Genomic DNA, 23,658 nt, shown 5'->3' with positions numbered 1-23,658 from the left:
AAAATTAAAAAAAATAAAAATAAAAAATAAAGAAAAACAAAAAACACAAAAAATAAAGTTGTTATATTAACTTAAGTATGTTGTTAAATTAACCTAATTATGTCATGTATTGGAAAATTTGACTCGTTCCACATCATTACGAAATATCGTATTCATGATCCATGGAACTAGTATTAATCTAATCTAATCATATGATCCAAGCTCAAACTATACTACACAGCCTTTACTCCTTTCTCAAAAGCCTTTTACTCAATGACCACAATTTTCTTGATTCCCACCGCAATAGAAACTCTTGCCCTTCAACAGCTGGAGCATTATTCCCACTACCACCTGCGTAAGCTGTCCCAGCTACTCCTTTCTTATGTCTGCATAGAATTAACTATAGCCAAGAAAGAGGCTCCTCCCCCCTCCACTACTTCCACCGCCCTGACAAGCCCTCATAGCTACCCAAACACGCCTAGCTAACTTACTCTACCATCCATATTCCGAAAACCTTCCTCCACTTTCCATGAAACACATGCTTCTAAACAACCATCTTGTAACACTGTTGTGAAACTCGGCCAACACTCTGACCACTGCAGATTCATGGTACTCTCTAAAGGACTCATGTTCAGCCATAAACCTAAATTCAACCATGATGGACTTGTAAAGGACCTATCCTCTACACATTATCTGCAGTGGAAACATTTCTTCATCATGGTTTCCACAAACAGCAAACCAAAATCCTGCATCAAAACTTGTTTAAAACAGTTTCAGCCTCCCTACAAACAAGACCGTCCTTCCTTTCCACGCAGTCAACCCCTGGTTATCTTTCAGGAGTTCTTCATATCTAACGTGACCTCATTTTCCATTCCTAAATCTCTCCCCGGTGATATCAACATCCCTCCCATGGAACACACAGTGGTACATAATCTGAAAACCTATACAGATCTTACCACCCTTCCTGGAGACAAAGACTCCACCACATTGGTCTTGGACTGTAGCATCTTCATGCTGAGGGTTGCCTCCAAATTTCTGACAGCACTGCATCCTAAATTTACAACCATGATCCCATCCAGAAGTTCAATATGCCCACCTTTAGCTCCTCAAGGGCCTTAGGTCCATCCCAAAGCATGACACCTGAATCCATCTCCCTCTTCACACCAACAGCCCCCTCCATTCCTACCTTTCACTTACTCACCAAACCCCACAGCCGGCCAGGGTGGCCGAGCGGTACTAGGCGCTACAGTCTGGAACCGCGTGACTGCTACGGTCGCAGGTTCGGATCCTGCCTCAGGCATGGATATGTGTGATGTCCTTATGTTAGTTAGGTTTAAGTAGTTCTAAGTTCTATGCGACTGATGACCTCAGAAGTTAAATCCCATAGTGCTCAGAGCCATTTTGAACCAACCCCACTGTTTTCCCAATGGCCGTCCCATTGTAGCTGGGTTCAATGCTCCCACAGAACAAACCTCTGCCTTTGTTGACCAACACCTCCAAACCATTGTCCGTAACCTTCCATTCTATATTGAACACACCACTAATGTCCTTCACCGCATTTGCGCACCTCCTGCCCCATTACCACCAGAAACACTGTGGATATGATGTCCTTATATACCAACCTCCACCATGCCCATGGCCCTGTGGCCTTGGAACACTTTCCCATTGTCGTCCTTATACAAAAGTCCCACCTCTCTCCATATCCTCCAAGCCAACAATGTCCTGACCAATTCTTTCACTTTTGAAAGCCAAATACGTAAACAAATGGGTCGTACTGCCATGAGTATTTGTATGGCACCATCCTATGCCAACTTATTTATGGACCATGTGCAGTAATCCACTCAACATCAAAAACCCCTCGTCTGGGCCTGATTCATTGATGACTTCTTCATGACTTGGACTAATGGCAGTGTCAATCTTTGCTCTTTCCTCCGTAAGCTTAACGTCTACTCCCTAATACACTTCATCTGGTCCTTCTCAACACAATGGACCATCTTTTTAGAAGTCAATCTCTGCCTTTCAGGAGGCTTCATAAATATGCCTGTTTATATCAAGTGCACGAACCACCAACAGTACCTCCACTTTGGCAGCGGTTACCCATTTCATGCCAAAAAGTCTTTTCTATACAGCCTCGACACCCTTGGACACTGCATCTGCCCTGAAAAGCAGCATTTGTCAAAATATACTGATACCCTTCCCAGAACCGTTATTGGCAGACCATATCCTATCTAGCTCCTCCATAAGCAAATCATCTGCGCCATCTCCTCCTCTGACACCAGTAACCCCATTAACCAGGCAGTAACCAACACTCCTCTAATCAATCTGGCCTTGAAATGCTCAACCACATCCTTCACTGGATCTGTGACTACCTCTTGTCGTGCCCTGAGATGAAGGAATCCTACCCCAATCATCCAAAGTAATGTTCTGTCACCCACCCACCCAACCTACAGAATATCCTTGTCCTTCCCTATTCCAATCCTGCTCCCAATGCTGTGCCCAATGAGTAATTTCCTTGTCGTGTGCGCTGGTGCAAGACCTGCCCATAAGTCCACCCATCACCTCATATTGCTGTCCAGTGCCTACACCTCCTCTAACTTGTTTCCCATTGCCTCAGCTTACCTTTTCCCTCCTCTTTTTCTGTCCACACCAGTTCTTCCTTCCCCATCCAAGTTATATATTGCCTTCTTCCACCACCCTTCCTATCCCTTGCCTTTTATGTGGGTGCACTTTCTTCACCCCTCTCCCCCCCTTTTCTATCCCGTACATGGTCTCAACTCCTTTTGTCTTTTTGTGCAGCTCCTAAGTCATCCGTCGAAAGTCTTGCCTCACACTACTCTGCTACCCCCACTTTGCCTTTTGTGTTCCTTCCTGACCACCTGTTCCTTCCTGACCTCCTCCACATCTCCATCAAGTCAGGAAACTGCTTTCAGTCACCGATGTTCAATAATTAATCTTGTTGCTACAACGGGCTTGTGTGTTAGGTTGTTGATGTGTTTGTATGGGAATGTGTTTACTCCTATTTGAAAAAGAGCAAGAGCTTGAAACCTAGTGTTAATTATTTTCTATTGTGTGTTTCTGTGTGCCATGCTACAGTCAGTATTAAAATGTGCTAACTTGATAGGAAACTTTTAAGCTATATTTGTAATCATTCAGTGACTCTGAGCATATTTCCTGGCAGGCTTGAATACACAGTAGTAATACCCACCTTTAAAACTGATAATTACCAAGCCACCTCTAATAAACTTGTTTCACCCTCCTTAGTTTCATAAGTTGCTGAGAAAATGATCTTAATCACATTATTGATTCATTATCCAGAGAGAGCTTGTTAACTGCCTCCGTTTAGCTTTCATGAAGGATTCCCTTACAAAGAAAGAATGCTTTCACTTTTGGATATTGTGCATCGTAGCCAAAACCTTTTATTGTGTGGACCACAAGATTCTACTTGACAAACAAAACGTGAAAGAACATATCTTAACACGAATGCAATCTTAGCTGTGTAGCAGAAAACAGATACTTATATTGATTGACTGTGATATAGGAATGGAACTATGGGAACAGGATCAGTAATCGGGATACAGAAAACTTAATTCCCACATATGTCGTAGCTCGTATATATTTACACTTGACACTGCATCCGTACAGAATGAAGTGTAACAAAGAACTGGCTAAAGTAAAGCTAAGTTGGAGGATCGACACAGAGCACTGAGATTTCACAGATATTAAGTTTCGTGGTCGATACGAACTATTGACACCACACAGACCCTCCCCCCCCCCCCCCCCCTCCCTCCCCCTCTGCAGTGCAGAGTACTACAGGTGAGGGCGTGCAGGCGTTGACGTCGGTGAAAATCGTGCGGGTAGGCAGGCGCACCACAGGTACTTCCATCTCAAATGAGGTGGGTTGTGCATGCGGAGCGGCGAGAGGCAGGTCCACTTCGTAGTCAGTCAGCCACCGTGGCTGGATGAGACGGCGGCCAGCCCGGGACTAAGCGGGTGGGGCAGTTGACGGCGTGGTGGAGGCGTGTGTGGCCCTTAAGTGGATCGAGCTGCCCGTAGAAATGAAAACACGTAGAGATGCTCGGTCACACTCGCGTGGGAGTGTGTGGTTGTGTGCAGTGTTGGCGTGTAAGCGACCGTCCGATGGCGGGACCTCGGTATCTGTCAAAAGAATGAGTGCTCGGTCATCGATTATCAATATAGAAATGTCATTCTCTCGGTGCGGCGGCATGCTGCAGGACAAACTGATAGTAGATGTGTGTGTTTCCAACGTTGGAGGTGAGGGAGTGAAACCTGCGCAGGGTGAAATGGGGCGAGGTCGGGAAACCAGTGAACGGTGGCGAACAGTCTTCGGCGGAAGAGGTGTGCGGTGAGGTTGATGGGAGCCCGTCTTCGATCTTGATCAAGGATGGATCATCTACAGAGTCCGACTGCGGCGGTGTGAGACCATCAGGGTCGATGAAAGCCAGTTTCAGGCGATGCAGAGAAACTGTCTGTGTGCGGTCTTTAATCGTGATATCGAAAGTCGTGTCCCCCTGCCGGAGTACCTTCTAGGGGCTAAAATAAGGAGGTTGAAGAGGTTGCCTAACCGCAGCATGACGTGGGAGCAGTTGGAGAGTGAGTGACTGATGGGTGGGTGCAAACACATTTGTTGAAAATACGTGTGCATCTGACTAATGAAGTCTGGCGAGGAGGGAAGATCCTCGCTAACCTGGGGAAGAATAACTTCCCCCAGGAGAGCTTCCGACCAGACACAGTGATGGCACTCAAGGGCCGTTTTGAGGGTGCGGTGCCATCTCTCCACCAACCCATTGGTTTGTGGGTGATAGGCGGTGGTGTGTATTTTTTTAATACAGAGGATGGTGAAAAGGGAGGATTCGAACTGTTGACCCTAATCGGTGGTGACAGTGGTCAGGCACCCAAAACGAGCGATCCACGAGCCAATGAAAGCCTTGGCTACCATCCCGGCCATAATGTTAGGGAGAGAGATAGCCTTGACCCAGCAAGACAAACGGTTGATAGTTGATAAGATATATCTATGGCCCTCCTCCTAGGAGGAAGAAGCCTGGTCAGAATCGTCCAGCGGGAATGTCGAACTTGCCCAGAGGCGGGGAGGCAAGTGATGCAGCTGTGTGCCCAGGTTTGACAAACCCGTTTGATATTCTTCCGAACAAAACGTTCTGACACGAGACGTGTGGTGGCTCGAACACCTGGGTGGGCTAGGTTATGCAGGGCATCAAAAACATGTCGGCGAAGCCTGGGTGGCAGCAAAGGGCGTAGGGTACCGGTTGAAGAATCACACCACACCTCGTTGAAACTTGTTTTGTGAAAACAAGTGATGTTTGTGGGTCTCGTAGGAGAGCCTGAGGATCTTCGTCAGAAGCTTGGAGGGAGGCCAGATCAGAAAGATAAACGATGTGGGAAACTGCACTATCCATGAGAAGAAATCTGCAATGATGTTATCTGCACCCTTGATGTAACGGACAGTCATTTTGAATTGAGAAACCAGGTCAAAGTGGTGGTAACATTGAGGAGGTGGGTCTTCAGGTGGGTTGTAGTGTGCTTGTGCCAGTGGTTTGTGATTGCTGAGGACGAAAAACGAATGTCCCTCAACGGTGGGGTGGAAATGTTTGATTGCCTCGTAAACATCAAGGAGCTCTCTATCAAATGCAGAATATTTTCTCTGAGCTGTAGACAGTTTCTTGGAGAAGAAGTGAAGGGGAGAAACCGTGTCGCCCTTGCGTTGTTGCAGCACTGCCCCCACCGCGATGTCGCTGGTGTCTGTAGTGATGAATAACTCGGCCAAGGGGTCGGGGTGAGCGAGTGTCACAGTGTGAGCTAAAGAAGTCTTCAGAGCCTTGAAGGCCTCTAGCATCGGAGCAGTCCAAGAGACGGGTTTGATACTGGAAGTTTGTTTGCCTGGTAGCGCATCCGTCAGGGGTGCCTGAACAGAGGCGGCGGAAGGCAGATGGCGACGATAGTAATTGATGGTGCTGAGGAAACGTCATAGCTCTTTGTAAGTAGTCAGGGGCGGAAGAGACGTGATAGCCTGCACACGAGATTTGGGATGCTGTATTCTGTCAGCGGAGACGGTGTAACCTAGGAAGGAGACTGACGCCTGGCACAACTGAAACTTGTCTTTGTTGACCTTGACACCGTTGGAGTTCAAAGTCTGGAGGACTGTAGACAGATGATTTTCATGTTCCTCCACTGAACTGCTCAAAACGAAAATGTCGTCCAGATAAGCAAAGCAAGATAAGAGTCAATGAAATGTTGCCACATTGGCGCAGCATTCTTTAGGCCGAACGGCATGAAGTGGTGTTGGAATAAACCAAGTGGCGTGATAATAGCCATCTTAGGAACGTCTTTCGGCGTCACGGGAAACTGGTGGTAGGCGCATTTACAGTCAATAACACTGACAATTGTGGTGCCCGATAACATAAGAGGGAAGCATTGATGTTCGGCACTGGGTAATTGCCCATGACGGTACGAGCGTTTAGGCGTCTTTAATTGCCACACATTTGAAAAGTTCCGACGTATTTGGGGACGAGGTGGATTGGTGAAGACCAGTTGCTGTCTGAAGGTTGCAGAACACCTGCCGCCAAAAGTTCATTAATCTGCTGCCGGGTCGCACGCAACTTGTTAGGGTTGAGGCGTCAGAGCTTATATCTAATAGCAGGGCTGGCAGTTGTAACTATCTTGTGTGTCGTTCCATCAGTGACGGAAGAACCTGAGAACTGCTCATGAGATCGGTTAACGTCCAGGCGCCGAGTCTTCGGACGAGTAGGCCGCGATGAGGCATAGCCGTTAGCATGAGTGGGGAAAGGTAGCACGACAGTCACAAGTCTCTTAACGGTGCACTTCTGTGGAGGGGGTGAGTGCGTGCCTATTCATAGGCGACTAATGTATTATAACATAATTATTTGATTAGCATCACCACATTGGAAAAATATTCTGACCAGAGTGCATTTATTTTCAAATTATAATCACGTGTCCTATGTTCAACGCTTGTGAACCTCTTCCGTAACATATGAGGTATGTTCAAAAAATTCTGGAACTTTGACCATAAAATTTCGCCATGCTTAAGTTTTACTTATTGTGCATGGTCCCCTTCAATATACTCTCCTCCGCAATTGATACACCACTCCCAAAGCCGTCTCCACTTCCGGAAGCAGTCTTGGTACTCCTCTGGCTGGATCGCACGAACCACCATCTGCGAATTTTCTTTTATCTCGTTTATCATTGCAAATCTTTGTTATTTCAAAGAAGTTTCCAATTTTGGAAATAAAAGTCCATAGGGGTTAGGTATGGAGAGTATGGAGGATGAGGCAGCACAGTGATTTTGTTTTTTGTGCAATAGTCACGCATCAACCGAGATAAATGTGCAGGTGCGTTATCGTGAGAGCCTTGAATCGTCTCGCCACATACCAGGCTGTTTCCTTCTCATATTTTCTCACAGGCATTGCAACATTGCCTGATGGTACCATTGATTAACAGTTTGCCCCTGTGGGACAAATTCGTGATGTGAACTAATCCTTCAAAGTTAAAAGAAAACTATCAGCATAGCTTTGACATTTGACCTGACCTGACATTTTTGGTCTTGGAGCACCTTTCCCAGCTCACAGCAAAAATTGATCCTTGGTCTCAACATCAGAACCATAGACTCACATCTCGCCACCAGTTGTGATTCTCTTAATGAACATCTCATTCCATTTGTCTGATCTAAAAGTTCTTCACAGATTGTGAGGTGAAGGTCTTTCTGGTTTTGACTTGTGAGCCATGGGACAAAATTGGTAGCAACACAATGTATTTGAAGATGTTGTGTTGGAATTTCATGACATGATCCAGCCGAAATGTTCCATTCTTCTACAATCTTTCAGACAGTGAGTCTTTCATTGTCACGAACAATTTCATTAACATTCCTGACATGAACGTCCTTGATAGATGTCAAAGGGCATCCTCAATGATGGTCATCTTTAACTTCCATCTGGCCATTTTTGAACAGTGTAAATCATATAACACCGAGTATGGCGTAAACACTCATCACCGTAGGCTTTGTGCATCATTTGATGTGTGTCTGTAAAGATTTTTTTGAGTTTCATACAAAATTTAATGCAGACACGTTGCTCCTCTAACCCTACCATCTCAGAATTTGCAAATTGTGCGACACAACCCCACTTGGCAATAACTAACAGACATACAACTATGAAACTTCCAGCAGTTATACATTAAATACGGGTGTGTGCAGCAATGCCAACTGCATTTTGCTCCAACACACCATTGGCATGAAATTTGCAAATGTTATGGAATTTTGTGAACAGATCTTGTATATCTAACATTAATCCAATTTACCCATAAAATTACTCATGTATGACATTGTACGTATCAATTCTGGTTTAAAAAATGACGTGGTCTGAAAAATAATCTCCTCTCACTAAGCATTATCCACAGTAATAAAACTATTAAAATTGTTATTAAGGTTTTAAATTTAAGCTTTATGTCCTCTACTCATAATAAAATTCTTACGAATTCTTCCAATTTTTTCAATAACTATTTTCAAATTCTGACTACAAATCTTAAATGTGACAGTAGCAAAACAACAAATCTCACTTCTTATCTTTCCAGCCACAAATTCCCGCAAAAACAACACAATAGTTGTCTTCAGTGAAAAGCTCAGCATGTAATAACAATGATATGAAAAGAATAGATTGCTACTCACCATACAGAGGGCAGACAGGCACAGAGAAAAGACTGCTGTACACTTAAGCTTTCAGCCAAAAGGACTTCTGAAGTAGAACACACACACACACACACACACACACACACACACACACACAACCAATGTCTCTGCCTGTTGTAGCCAGACTGCAACTGCGCCTGATGGGAAAAGCAGTCTGTGGGTGGTAAGAGTAAGAATGAGACTGGGGTGGGGTGGGGGAAGGATAGCAGGGTACGTGTGGGGAAGGTGTGGTGCTGCTTGCAGGAGAATACTGGGATGTGGTGGGGATGGTGTAGGATTGCTAGATGGAGTCAGGAGGGGGGGGGGGGGGGAGTGTGCAGAAAGAAATGTAGAGAAGGGAAAAATGATTACTGGATGCTTTGGGTAGAATAGGATGTTGTGTAGTGCTGGAATGGGAGCCATGAAGAGGATAGGTAGGTGAAGGACTCTGCAAGGGAGGTTGAGCCAGAGTAGTTATGGGGACTCAGGATGTATTGTGGGGAGAATTCCCACCTGCACAGTTCAGAAAAGCTGGTGTTGATAGGAAAGATCCAGATGGTGCAGGCTGTGACGCAGTTATTGAAGTGAAGCACATTGTGTTGGGCAGCATTTTCAGTGATTGGGTGGTCCAGCTGTCTCTTGGCCACAGTTACCCGGTGGCCATTCGTGCAGACAGATGGTTTGTTAGTTGTCATGCCCATGTAGTAAACAACACAGCAGATGCAGCTTTGTTTGTAGATCACATGACTGCCTTTGCAGGTAGCCTTGCCTTTGGCAGAAGAAAAGATAGTTGTGACCGGACAAGCGTAGGTGATGGTGATGGGAGGATGTATGGGACAGATGTTGCAATTTGGGTGATTGCGAGGATATGGGCCATGAGGAAAGCGGTTGGGAGTAGCCGTGGAGTGGGGATGGACAAGGATATTGCATAAATTTGGTTAGTGGCTGAATACTCCTATGGGAGAGATGGAAAGGAAATTCCTCTGGTCTTGTCCTCAAATACAGCAAAATATAAAACTTCCTGGTAGAGTAAAACTGTGGTCTGACCAACCCAAACTCAGGACCTTTGCCTTTCACAGGCAGGTGCTCTACCAACTGAGCTACCAAATCACAACTTGTGATCTGTCCTCACAGCTTTACTTTCACTAGTACCTCACCTCCTACCTTGCAGAGTAAAGCTATGACGAAAGGCCGTGTGTTGTGTTTTGGCAGCTCAGTTGGTAGAGCAGCATTTGCCCACAAAAACGAAAAGTCCTGAGTTCTGATCTGAGTCCAGCACACAGTTTTAATCTGTTTAGCATTCACTCTACTGCAGAGTGAAAATTTCATTATGGAAGTAAGATATATATTATTATTCAAAATGTGAAATGAATTCATAACTATTCAAGCAGTTTTCCATCATAGCGGTGTAAATACTGTAGACGCAACATCGAAAAAATTCTCAGATTTAACTGATAGGACACAAATCTCATTTCAGAAACATAACACTTTTTTAACTCCTAGACAAAATACTAAATAAATTTTTTATTAATATGCTGTGAGATTACTCTTGAAACTCTCTAACACATGTGCACCTACTACCTTAAGAAAGGATAGCACAGTAGTTTAATATAACATGAGAGAGAGTCGTAGATAGAGAGAGGCTGAATGAAACACATTTGGTTATCAAGAGGGCAATGTTTGAAGTCTTCAATGACTACCACAGCAGAATATTGTCAAACAATATTTCACAAAACCCAAAGAAATTCTGGTCATATGTAAGGGCTATTAGTGGCATCAGAGTTCGTGTCCAGTCCTAGCAAATGAGACAGGAAATGAAACTAAGGGTAGCAAAGCAAAAGCTGAAATGCTTAACTCTGTTTTCAAATGTTGCCAAATTGCCCAAATTTAATTCTCATACCACTGAAAAGATAACTGAAATAATAATGAGTGTCAATGGAAACAGCTGAAATCGTTGAAATTGAACAAAATTCAAACAATGGGAAATCCAGGATTGAATGTAATAATATTATGAGAAGGAAGTTTATCTGCAAAGGACACTGCATATAGGATGCTGGTGCAACCTACTCTTGAAAACTGTTAAAGTGTTTGGGATCTGCACCAGGTTGGACTAAAGGAAGATATTGAAGCAATTCAGAGCTGGGCTGCTAGATTTGTCACTAGTAGTTTCGAACAATATGCAAGTGTTATGGATGTGCTTTTGGAACTCAAATGGAACTACCTGAAGGGAGGGAAATGTTCTTTTTGAGGAGGAGGCACCATTGGATGCCAAACACGCTGTGCTACCTGAGTGTAGTGCATGCCTGATCTATCGAGGGGGAGTTTAGTTCAATCAAGTAATTATTAAACTAGCAATGGAAAACAAACAGCTACTGTTAAATACAACTGAGGCAGGGTGTGTATGACCCGGGACAACCAGGAGATCTAGGAGAAAACTGGGAAAAGCCCGGGGATTTTTTAGAATTCCAGGATTTTTCTTTTTGTTTTGTTTTAGTTTTCATTTACATTTTTGTAATTTTGTCTGGTAATAAACAATACTTTAATAAAGGATATTACTGTATCCCACTACTGCAGAATAATATTGGAGCAATAAAACATGAATTAGAGAGAAAAAAGAAAATAAAAGTGAAGTTGCAAAGGAAATGCACTGCATACAACAAGAAAACACAGTGCTCATACAAGTGTTTGCCAACAGCAAAATGTGTCAAATGCATTAGGAAGTCTGTGCAATGCTTCATAACAATAGATTGCCTCCAATACGAGGCCGACGTCTCGTGGCAGTATCTATCTTACCCCTAGTGAGTGATATCTAACACACGACTGCACCTGACTTTTTCATTTCATTACCTTTGGTTCTGTGGCTAGGAGGGTTATTGCCCCATAATTATTTACATCATGTGGGTGATCCTTTTTGAAAAGTGGAATGGCTTTTAAGATTTTGATGAGTCCCGAAAGCAGCCATTGTTTTATAAACTGTTTATTACATCAGAAAGGGGTCCAGCAGATTCTGTGGCAATATTTTTTATTAAGTGGTCAGACAAAGCATTAGTACCACAAGAGTATGAGTTTGTTTGTTTCTCTGATAATTTTTATGACCTCTGCAGCTGATGTTGGTTTTAAGAAGAGTGACCTGTCTGATTTTTTTAGCACTATTTCAAAAGTTTTTTGTGGTTTTGTAATACCTGAGGGAAGATTGCTTACGTTATTTGTGAAATGTGCATTAAACAATTCACATATTTCTTTAGCATCTGGTAGTTTTTTCCCATTCTCATTTAGAAAGTCAGGCAGTGGTTGTTTAGGCTTTGTTGCTGTAGTACCATTGACAACTTTCCACACAGCTGTACTCATGTTGTTTGTATTTTTAATGTACTGGTTGACTGAGAGCTTTTTTGCCTTGGATCTCACTTTCTTGAAGACCTTATTTGTATTTTTTGAAATAATTAACAAAATTAGGATCTGTGTTACTTTTACTTTGCATGTACAGTCTTTATTTACTTTCACGGGAGATGAGTATCCCTTGTGTTATCCACCCTTTGTGTCCAGGTTTCCTGGGTCCTAATTACATGTTTCTTAAGAGGGAAGACTATATTATAACAGTGACTCAGGGTCAGCAAAATTCTTAACCTTTTTATCAGTGTCTTCTTCCAGGTGAACATTTCCCAAAGATTGTTGTATTAACAAATTTTTAAATAATTGCAAACTATCAGGATCATTAATGCACCTCCCGTGAATTATTTTAGGTGAGGTGGACACGGAATTTACTTGATATGGGAGGCTTACATCGAATGGGAGGCATTGGTGGTGAGAGAAACCATTTGACAAGTTCTCAAGTTTTATTACTAGGGTAGAGTAAGGGTTTACAGTGATTATGTCAATGGATGAAGAGGAAGTGGGAGTACTTGTAGTAGTTTCTTTTACAATATTTTCCCTTGAGAATCTTGCTTGCGCATTTCCTAAGTCACTGGCTTCATGTGAACCCACTGCTAGATTTACTTTAATATCAGAACTCACAATATTTTTTTTTTTTCCTTTTCGCAATGTAATAATGGATTGCAGATTCCAGATTTTGTAGAAAGTGACCCATGTCTCATCTGGTTATCTGCAACTGCAAATAATGATTGTTTGCTGTTCTTTCAGTCTAAGTACACAATGTTTAAAGTGTTCTTCTTCATTTAGATGATACATTTTATGATTTCACTGGTCTGAACACCACCTCTTAGAAGTATTAGACATCCACCACCTCTTTTAGTGAATCTGCATTAGCTAGTGCCCATGACATATTTTGGAAAATTAAAAAAATGAGAGCTCATCAGCTTTTATCCAGTGTTCAGCAAGGCATATAATATGTACAGTGGGAAGGTCGGACAAGCAATAAATTTTAAATTCTAGGAATTTCTTCCGTACAGATTGGATGTTTTGTGTATATATATTACCAAGACCATGTGGTGCAGCCCATGATGTTAGTGTAATCTTCTACCGATGTCGGCATTCATTTTTGAAGTGCTTGTGTATTCTTGCAAATCCATAATTAGCAGATTTTATTTCATCATTTACGCACAACCAATTCTAAAGGTCATAATGGCATGGCACACCAGTGAATACCACATCAGTATGCGTTAATTTGCTGACACACACACTCACACTCACACATACACATGTTCATGAAAATGCAACTTGCACACGCAACTGCAGTCTCAAGAGTCTTTTTGTTGTGCCTATCGGCAACTCAGCATCTCTGTAATAAAAATGATTGAGTTAATACAATGTAAATATTTCAACACTGATGATTTACTGGGAGCAATGCACCACAGATAAACAGTAGATCTAATGCTGACATTTTACTTACACTGTGTCAGTGTGATATTTAGTAATTTGATCACATAATGTAACATGCCTTCTTTTCTTGAAGCTTTACTGGAATGATTAGCTAATTTGGGTGCACAATACATAATTAGGTGTGTTTCGGTGTTATATAGTTATGAAAACTGCCAGTTATTGTAATAGTTGTCTCACGGCATAATAAGAAATATATATTAAAAATTGCTGATAAAGAGCAACTTAATAAATTGTTTATTGAAATTTTCCTCTCATTTCTTTGCAGTAATAGTTGAAGAAGCAGCTGAAGTACTAGAGTCACATGTTGTTGTTTCTTTAACAAAAGCTTGTGAACATCTCATTCTCATAGGTAAGCATGATGAGGAAGAAATAGAAACTGCTGAATGCTTTGATATTTCTATTGGTTCAGATAGAGACATTTTAGCAGAATGTCTTTTTGTTTTAAGTAACATAGCATATGATTATTCAGTGTGGATTTCATTGAATTATATCAGTAATGAGAGTTTAGTCTGCCTTACTACTAAATTCTTTAGATTTGATGCACAGCTTATTAAAAATAACATTTGTATCTAATTGTTTACTACATTGGCAAACTTCGGTGCATATGAACAAAACTATTATTTTTCAGGTGATCACAAACAGCTGCGGCCATCAACTGCAGTTTTTGAGCTAGCAAAAAAATATAATTTTGATATTTCTTTATTTGAACGTATGCTCCAGAATGGAATGCAATATGACTGTTTGGAAGTTCAGCATAGGATGAGGCCAGAAATAGCAAATCTCATCACTCCCACAATTTATCCAACATTAAAGAGTGCACCATCTGTTTACCAGTATGAGAAGGTGAAAGGTGTCACAAAGAACTTGTTTTTCATCAACCATGGATTTCATGAAGAAGAGGTATGTGGTACAGCTTCGATGCATTACACTAATTCTATTCTGGCATTAAATCTGATTATTAAAGTAGAAAACGGAAACTAAAAATTACACATGAAATATATATGAAGGAAGACGGAAGATTTTCTTTGTTCTTTACATGAAATTTACATCTACTTGTACAGCAAACTACTATGGACGGCATGGCAGAAAGTACTTCCTCTCCTACCACATATTAGGATGTTTTCTCGTAAAACTTTTATATGAGATGTGGAATTAATGAATGCTTAAATCTGCTGTAATTAGTCTAATATTGTCTTCACAGTCCCTCTGGAGCAGTATGAAGGGGCTGTAGTATATTCCTAGTTTCCACACTTGATACTGGTTTCAGAAACTTTGAAAGTATGATATTGCAGCATAAGTTATGTTTGCTGGTTCAGGTTTTTTATGCGTTTTAGTGACAACAGTCCTTTGGGTATATGTTGCATATATACTGTTAGGACTATTTGCTAAGGGGCCTATGCACTCACGTGAGTGTTTTCTAAGCAATATCTTTTGTAAGTTCACTGCATTTTTCCATTAGCCTACAAATGAACTGAAGTCTGTTGCCTGCTTTATCTATCACTGAGACTGAAAAACATTCATTTTATATCCTGACAAATCGTTAACACCCAGGTACAAGCATGAGTTGACTGATTTTAGTTGTCACTCATTGATATTTGAGTTGAAAAAATACTAATTGCTTACATTTTTTGAGTTGCACAGTTTTTTGCACATTTGCACCTTGACATGGTAGGACCAATTCCTCCATCAAATGGACAGTGATCAATGATCAGTCATTTTACATGCTGTCCAGAGGCAACACGAGTGATCAATGTCACCGTGGATACTTTAGCCTCTACATTCGCATTAGGTTGGCTAACTGGTTTGGCTGCCCACTACACAGAACCACTGATTGCAGCTGGCAATTTGCATCCAATTTATTTTCCCAGCTGGCAAATTTATGCAGGTATGGACATCACAAGACTACCAGCTACCAACCTGCCAGTGATGGAATGATTGAAAGATTGCAGTGTTCCCTGAAAGTGATGCTAATGTACTATGGTACGTCCTGGACTTCTGCCCTTCTGATAGTCCTGGAAATATGAACAACATGTAAGAACGACTTGGACTCCTCAGCTGCAGAACTTGTTTATAGTGAACCATTGCGTCTTCCCAGAGGCTTTGTTGAGGACAGCTCACTCCAGTCAGCAACACAAGGTCAACTGGAATGGACCACATTGCTTTAATATGACCTTCCACAGCCTCCAGACAGGGTACACTGACCACTTACATGCCTCGTGACTTAGAAAGCTGCTCACACCTTGTAGTGTTTCGAGAATTTCCGTGAAAATTCTAGAATCTTTCGGCCTTCCACCGTCTCGAACACACGATATTTTAGATGTGAGTGGGAGAAAGGAACCCTATCTATTGCGCTTCACCTGTCTGTGTTTGTAGGTTTGAAGTTTGTCGTATGAAGACGGTAGACACGGCGGTCGAATGGCACCGACAAGTACTTGTCGGTCGCGCCATGGAAGTCATAACGAAAGCGCACGGCCGAACCGAGGAACTTCTGTGATATTCTGTGCTGTTTTTTAACTATGACTATTGTTAGTGACAAAAGAACAATTGAGTGGAAAAAAGATTTTTAGTAACTTTTTAACTTTAACTTGCTAGAGACAAGACAGGTGTACGATCTCTGTATAATAGAGTCATGATTAGCAAGCCAACTCTGTTGTAAATGTATCTGTGGTTCTAATGTTTGGATATGCGAGGAGACTTATGTAACAGTATTTATTCATGTGGAGGTGAGATTTGTAAAAGTTTGATGTTTAAATATATGTTGTTAAGTGAAGCAAAAGAAACTGTGTACGTAAGTGGGAAGAGTCTTGAGAAATTCCTGTTCCCAACAATATACTGTGTAGAAGAAGAGAAAGGGAGTTTGCAGCAGCAGGCTAACAAGCTAGGAAAGTTGGCAGCTAGGAAAGTCGGCTGATCATCTCAAGTAAGCTGTATTGTTAAAGAAGTTGAAGTTTTCACACATACTTCACCACTTCAGGTCTTCCAAAATGTTAGAACATGATGCTCCAAACAACATACAGTGTCATGCAACCACTCAGCTGCCGTTCTCTGACACATGCTGTGTTCTACAAAGATGCACACAGATACTGAACGTCATGGTAAGTGGAAAGCAGACAACTGGTACAATTAACTGTGTCAAGCCTGTGTACATTTTCACGAAAGAGCCACCACCCACATGCACCAAGACTTCACCATCCTCCAGTACCAGCACTACAACCTCCACCACAGGGGCAACAAACGGATGATGCAGACTAACGACAAATGCACAAAACCCGTTCCAGCGGCCACGTGCATTTCCCTGCCACATTCCGAGATGACTTTCCACTTCTACCAAAGGGCTCATGTAACATCTGCTATATGGTTGAGTGTCATCGCTGCAGTCAACTGTCAACCAATGATGCCTGTATGTTTAGTAGTATAGAATCACATGTGTGATAACAAGTGAATCGCAGCTGTTAAGCAGCTTCTGCACCATCTGTCAAGAGCCCTTTGTTTTCTAATAAGTTTTAAATCTGTTTATGGTTTATTCCTTACTGTGAATATTTGTGTTTCATATGTTTAGTGTTTTATGTTCCATACTCTCGAGTATTTGTACATTCAGGAATGATTAAGTTCAGAGTTTACATTCTATTCAATACTTGACAGACAGTAATGAATGCTGCACTACCTGGTTACCTAGTTCACTAAATACAGTGACCACAATGAACTATTTTGCTGCAGTGTCAGTGTAGTCACATTTTGCAGAGGTCAGTCAGCTAAAATTGAGCTTGTAAAATGTAAATGTAAAATTTGATCTATTAGTCTCATTACATACATTGTACAGATCATATGATCTGTTGTACAGGAGATACATTAAGTTTAGCAAAAATATGATGTATAATGATTTACAGAAATTCTTTTTACACTATTTTAAGAATAATGCCAGTGTATACAACACTACAATATTTACTATAAATTAACAGTTTACCAATTTCCTTTGTTGTACACAGACAACATTGCAATATTAGCTACAGATTTTTATTGTTCAAAGTGTCAGACTGTCTTCCATGAATTCTTCAATGCTGTAGTAACATATTTCTATTGAAATATTTTGGAGTAAACTTTTCAGCGAACTAAGGTGCATTGTTAAATATGTTTCTTCCTTGTAATTTTTTTATATATTATTAGCCCCATGTACAGTGGTGTCTGAGCATAAAGCTTTAAGCGATGCAAAGGAAATTTGAAGTTTTCCTTGTGACGAGTACCATAGCTATGCTTAAAACGGAACTTTTCAAGATTATGTTGATTATTATATACAAAAATCAAAATTTCAAAAATGTACAATGAAGTAATTGTTAGTATTTTTAATTTCTTGAACAATGGGTGACATGACTCATTTTTGTGGGCAGCACACATGTTTCTAATGATTTTCTTCTGAAGAATTAGTAGCCTTGTACTGCTTCTAGAGTTTTCGCAGAAAATTATCCCATACTTAATAACAGATTCAAAATAACTGTGGTAGACTGTTTTTCTTGTGTCCATATGAGTGGCACCAGATAAAATAAACATTGCAAAAGCTAAGGAATTTAATTTATTTGCCAGGAAGTCTATATGTGTCTTCCAGTTTAAACTTTTATCAAGATTTAGGCCCAAGAATTTCACATGGCTCACTTCTGTCGTCAATTGATTATTATGGGCTATTTGTACAGGACATATTGTTGACAATTTAGAGACAAATTGCTTTATGTGGGTCGTAGTGATATTGAGCTTTAGTTCATTTTTAAGGAACCAGGATTCCAGTTTCGCTATAACATTTTCTATACTATCTGGAATCTTTTCTATTGTGTCATTTTCTATATCGACTGAGGTGTCATCTGCAAACAAGACTGAATGAGCATCAATATTTAATGGTAAATCATTCATGTACAACAAGAACAGGTAAAAACCTGGTATTGAACCATGTGGAACTCCTTGGGAAATTGTTTTCCATTCGGAGAGGTAGTTAACAGAATTTGATGTTAAAATAACTCTTGGTTTCCTTTCTGTCAGATTAGAGTTGAACCACTGTAATTCAGTGTCTTCAGATCCCATAGCTCTTTCGTTTGTGAAGTAATAATGAGTGGTTCACGGAGTCAAAGGCTTTCGTTAGATCACGGAATATTCCTGAGACTTTTGTACCCTGGTCTAGTGATATGCTTATTTTTTCTGTAACTTCTCTGATGTCATTTATGGTGCTTCTTCCTCTTTGAAAACCAAACTGATTTTTACAAATACTGTCATTTACTGTAAGGAAATTTTCTAGTTGTTTTGCCACAAGTTTTTTCAAATGTTTTAGAAAAAACAGGAAGGAGAGAAAGAGGCCTGTAGTTTTCCTTTTTAAATAATGGCCTAATCTCTGCATATTTTAGGACATCTGGGAACAGGGTGTATATGCCCCTGGAGATCCGGGAAAAACCCAGAAATTTTTTCATCCGGAAAAACCTGGGAATTCTTTAGAATTCTGGGAATTTTTCATTGTTTTTGTTTTCAGGTAATTTTTTTTAAATTTTGACTGGTAAGAACCGATACTCTAACAAAGGATATTACTGTATCCTTCTACTGCAGAATAATACTTCAACAATAAAACATAAATGAGAGAAAACACAGAAAGGAACTTAAATTGCAAAGGAATTGCGCCATATACAACGACGACACAAAGTGTTCATGCAAGCCTCTGCCAACAGCAAAATGTGTCAAAGTCTTTAGGAAGACTACACAATGCTTCATAACAACAAATTGCCTCCAATGAGCATGAAGTCACAGCTGTTTACATTAGATTCATTTTAGAGTTACGAGCGGGCTCGTGTGCATGCGCAGTTGAGTCGCGTTTGAGTGGGAGATTCTAACCGTTTCTGGCTACAGGAATATGGCTGTTGGCTGTGCAAGCAGTCGAAGCAAGCAGCTAGATGCTACCGGGAAAAGGGGGCACCAAATTCATATTCTTGAGGAAAAGAACTTGTTTCACAAAGCGCCTAGCATCCAGCGCATGTTTGTCTATCGATTATTCATATGATTTTGAAACGCTTCCCTGTTGGTTTTCGAACATTTTTGAACACATTTTTTCAAGTTGATTTTTGAATGCATCATGTCTCTGTCAGGAGAATCCTCGTTGCATCTAGAAATAAACTTTCCGCAGACAAAAGGGGACGGGGCTATACGAGCTGAGTGAAGTAAAGCCGAACGGATGAATGCCAATTGCTGTCTGATTATGTGGTTGATTAGGTTTGCGAATGATCAGCGTTGTTATAATTACTAGCGAAATCTATAGAGTCAGACTACCAGAATGGAAATAAACGACGGTCAGGAATAACAGGTGAGAAAGATCACGTATTATCTTCTCGTTGTACAGTCCCCGGCTAGCAGCCGCTGAAGTTGTATTTTGGAAGTAACGCGGAAAATGTGTTGTACGAACACGTAACAGCGCTTAACTGGATAATAATCACAAGATAACTAAACATGTGATTCTGGCAGGGTTAGTGAAGTTAATCGGCGAACAAATTTTGACAATGGCAGGAATAGCTACAGAATTTGTGATGACAAGATTGATTGTTAGACCGAGGAAGGAGAAGAAACTGGGACATCACACAAATTATGAAAGAATACGACTATTCCAAATTATATAAAAATTTCGTAACACTACTTTTCGATCTCGTGCTTGAGAAACTGATGCATATGGATGAAATGTGAAACTATTTCCTAACATAAATCTTTTTGCTTGTAGTAGACATAACAGGCATTTGATATTGGTACTTCGTGAATTATATTCTGTCTTGTTGTAAAAATGGCCATTTGTGCCACAACAGTCTCGTTTATTTGGTGTGTGTTACAAAATTGCTGCAATATTAGAAAGGCCTATTTTGTTTTATCTAGCAGACAGTGACAAAATAGACGTAATCAGATTGAGAAACCACACCAGTCTTGGGTATTATTTGTATTAACAGCTTTTTCATTATTAGGTAACGGCATTTTGATTTTTCATGTAGCAAAACGTTTAACGAACTTTGATGAGGTAATAGATTCTTTCACAGAAAGGAAAGCACGCCATGTAAAGCTGTAGCAAGATGAGAGAGAGGAAAAATGCTAGGAGCTAAGGATTGAAGAAATGTGTAATTTCTTGCTTATTTCTGGTTTTTATTGGTTTTACGTATCCTATATTTAATTTTGTATCACACAAAACAGCAAGTTATTAACTAATAGGCAATAAAGAGTGCAAATTTTCTAGGAGTTCTTGTTCTCCCGATTACAAATAATCCCATCCGCTATTAATTGCGAGATTTTTTTAAAGAGGGGCAAGTTGTCAAACCGGCCGACTGGGAGCAGGAGAAGCACCACAAGACATTTCAATTTCCACTGTCCTGAATATAGTTTGATGGCATCCATTACAAAATATACATTTTTCAGTTCTTCAGAGCGAAATACAGTAACGTGCGATAGAATAATGCTGTATGAAGACGTGTGGCACTGCACTTTGGCACACTTAATACCAAATAACATGTCTTACATTTCCTTGAACACATATGTTTTATGTTTCATACTTTTCAGAAAGATGTGCGCTAGAAGGTGCACATATTTTTGAAAATTTAATTTTTTTTTAGTATTGACCCAATCTGCAAATATCGTAGATCCAGGGCTGGTGCGCAGAGCAGTCTAGAGTTATAGTGGGTAGTCTCCACATGACCAAAAGCTTAAAATGAGGCTGGGGTCTACTTCATTGGTAATCTGGACATACGAATGTGCACTTAGGTATGCACTTTAAATGTGCACATTTTAGCATGGTTCACGAAATTCTGATGCTCTTGGACTATCCTCTGATGTCTTGTTTCTTTTATGACATAACGTATGATCTTTTAATGTTTTACACGTATGTACATACAGGCTTCCTATGTCATGATAACTGCGCAAGTGCGGTGTTGCCTGTTACCTGTGCTCTCTGGCAACTGCTGAAACGAACCTATGTGTAACAAGTCGTGGGAAAATATTGCGAATGGTGGTTTGAAAAGCATTACTTTCAAAGTAAATATTCTTTTACGTAAGTTGAACTATGTGCGAGAATGTACCACGAATTTATTAAATGACAGAGCGTTTGACACTCACTTAAAAATCAAATTTTCGATGACGAGCCATTTAGAAGAATTTCTAACCCTGAAGATCAGACATTTATCGCATTATTAAAAATTTTACTGGCACATTTGTGTGATATATCTTAAGTGTAACACGCGCAGAAAAGATCAACATTATATGCGGAAGCTTAGCTTCTTTTGCAGCTTATTAACCTTAGAGACCAATATTATATGTGAAAGCTTTGCTTTTATTGTAGCAACACTATGTATACTAATTTAAACTATTAACTTTCCCTGTTTGTGTGTTCGTGCTACTTAACAGTGAGGTTGCTGTTGGCTGACTATCACTATATCGATTTCAATGATTCGGAAAGAAACATGCAGTGTTTGGTGGAATTCCAATGTATACTTTTGTAATACGAAATACACAGCGTACATGTTGCTGCACATCAAAGATATTTTCAAAACGTGTCTTTTTCCCTGAGTTTCGTTTTCTGAAGTGCTGGGAAATTCTACGCCCATGTATAAAACCATAACCATTCAAAGGATTGATAAGGGAAAATATACTGTCACTTAACATGGAAAATGCGTGTTTTCACCCGGGAGAAAGTGTACTTTTAACTGGGAAATTGTTTTCCTTGTCCGCGTATACATCTTGGGGAAAGGCCCATGTTCAAAGAACTGGTTTACAATAATAGTCAGTGGGTATGAAATAATATGGCCTACTGCCTTGAATACCATGGAAGGTATTCCATCCCATCCAGCTGAATTTTTGTTTTTTAATGATAATATTGTGTATTCCACATCTTTCTGAGTGATTTTTCTGAATTTTTTAAAACAAATATTTTATATCTCATCTCTGTGCCTGAAAATTATATTGCCCTGATGGACTGTCATTTCTATGTCAGATTTTGCTATATTGACAAAGAAATCATTAAAGCAGTTTGACATTTGAACATGATTTACAATATCACCCTGAAACGTAATTTGAGAAATGTCTTGACTTTTTAACATTGACTCCCAACTCCGATTTCACAACAGACCAAACTGCATTTGTTTTATTTATTTATTTGTTTGCTTATGAATATACTTTTTGCCATTTATTTATTTATTTTTTCCCTGCCAATATCACTTTCTTAAATATAGTCTTATAGCGCTTAACATAAGTTACAAAATTAAGTTTTCTATTTACTTTGAGCTCATTGTGCAGCTGTCTTTTTCTGGCACTTGACATTTTTATGCCTGGTGTAATCCAATTTTGTTTGTTCCTGACTCTCTTTTGATAAGATTTTGGGGGAAATGTTTCATTGAATACACCCAAAAAACAATTTAGAAATTTATCAAAATTTTTGTTGCTGGAATCACAGTGGTCTAAAGGGCAGCTTACAACACTTAACTTATCACAAAACAACTCTATATTTTCTTTGCTAAAATTCCTTCTTATATAAGATTCAGATTTTAGTTTCTCTGATTTTCGGAGCTCTATAAATAAAGCTGAGTGATCAGATATCCCTAGATCTAGGCAAAACTTCCTTGTATCATCAAACCGATAATTTGTAATAATATTATCTATGCAGGTTGCTGAGTGGAAGTTTTCTCTAGTGCACATAGTAAAGTTTAACTTGAAACCAGATTTTTCGATTAAATCGCAAAATTTTTCAGTGTCACTGCTTTCAGTTAATGTGTTTATGTTGAAGTCTCCTGCAATCACAATCTTTTTCTTGCTTTCTTTTTTAAGTTTATCTAAGAGATATTGAAATTTTCCTAAGAACAATTTAGTAGCAGAACTCCCAGGGAATTCTGTAAATTGATATTATCACATATTTAAATCACACAGCTCTACACAACAGCTTTCAAAAATACATTCTTCATTGAGATAACTAAAATCTTCTTACACTTTAAAGTTTTTTCTACAAAAGCTGCTGACAATTTTGAAATTACTGATTTTATTTAGTATGTCTAGGCATTCTTTTGTGAGCTAGTGTTCGTTTAAGCAGACTATCTTTATGTTTGCTAGTTCAGGAGGTATAACTTGCAGTTCATCAATTTTAGAGT

General features: G+C 40.1%; 1 protein-coding gene across 1 annotated transcript in view; it reads left to right on the top strand.

The window, feature by feature from the left end:
- LOC124595650 (NFX1-type zinc finger-containing protein 1-like) overlaps window positions 1-23,658 on the top strand; it is a 279,353-nt gene that overhangs the window by 85,761 nt on the left and 169,934 nt on the right. Inside the window, exons 4-5 of the mRNA XM_047134490.1 lie at window positions 13,794-13,877; window positions 14,157-14,428. Coding sequence (XP_046990446.1) covers window positions 13,794-13,877; window positions 14,157-14,428 — 356 coding nt within the window. The remainder of the gene's footprint in view (window positions 1-13,793; window positions 13,878-14,156; window positions 14,429-23,658) is intronic.

Source organism: Schistocerca americana, chromosome 2, assembly GCF_021461395.2.
Source record: "Schistocerca americana isolate TAMUIC-IGC-003095 chromosome 2, iqSchAmer2.1, whole genome shotgun sequence".
Lineage (NCBI taxonomy): Eukaryota > Metazoa > Arthropoda > Insecta > Orthoptera > Acrididae > Schistocerca > Schistocerca americana.
The sequence above is the reverse complement of the archived record's forward strand: the minus strand, read 5'-3'. Positions and strand labels throughout refer to the sequence as shown.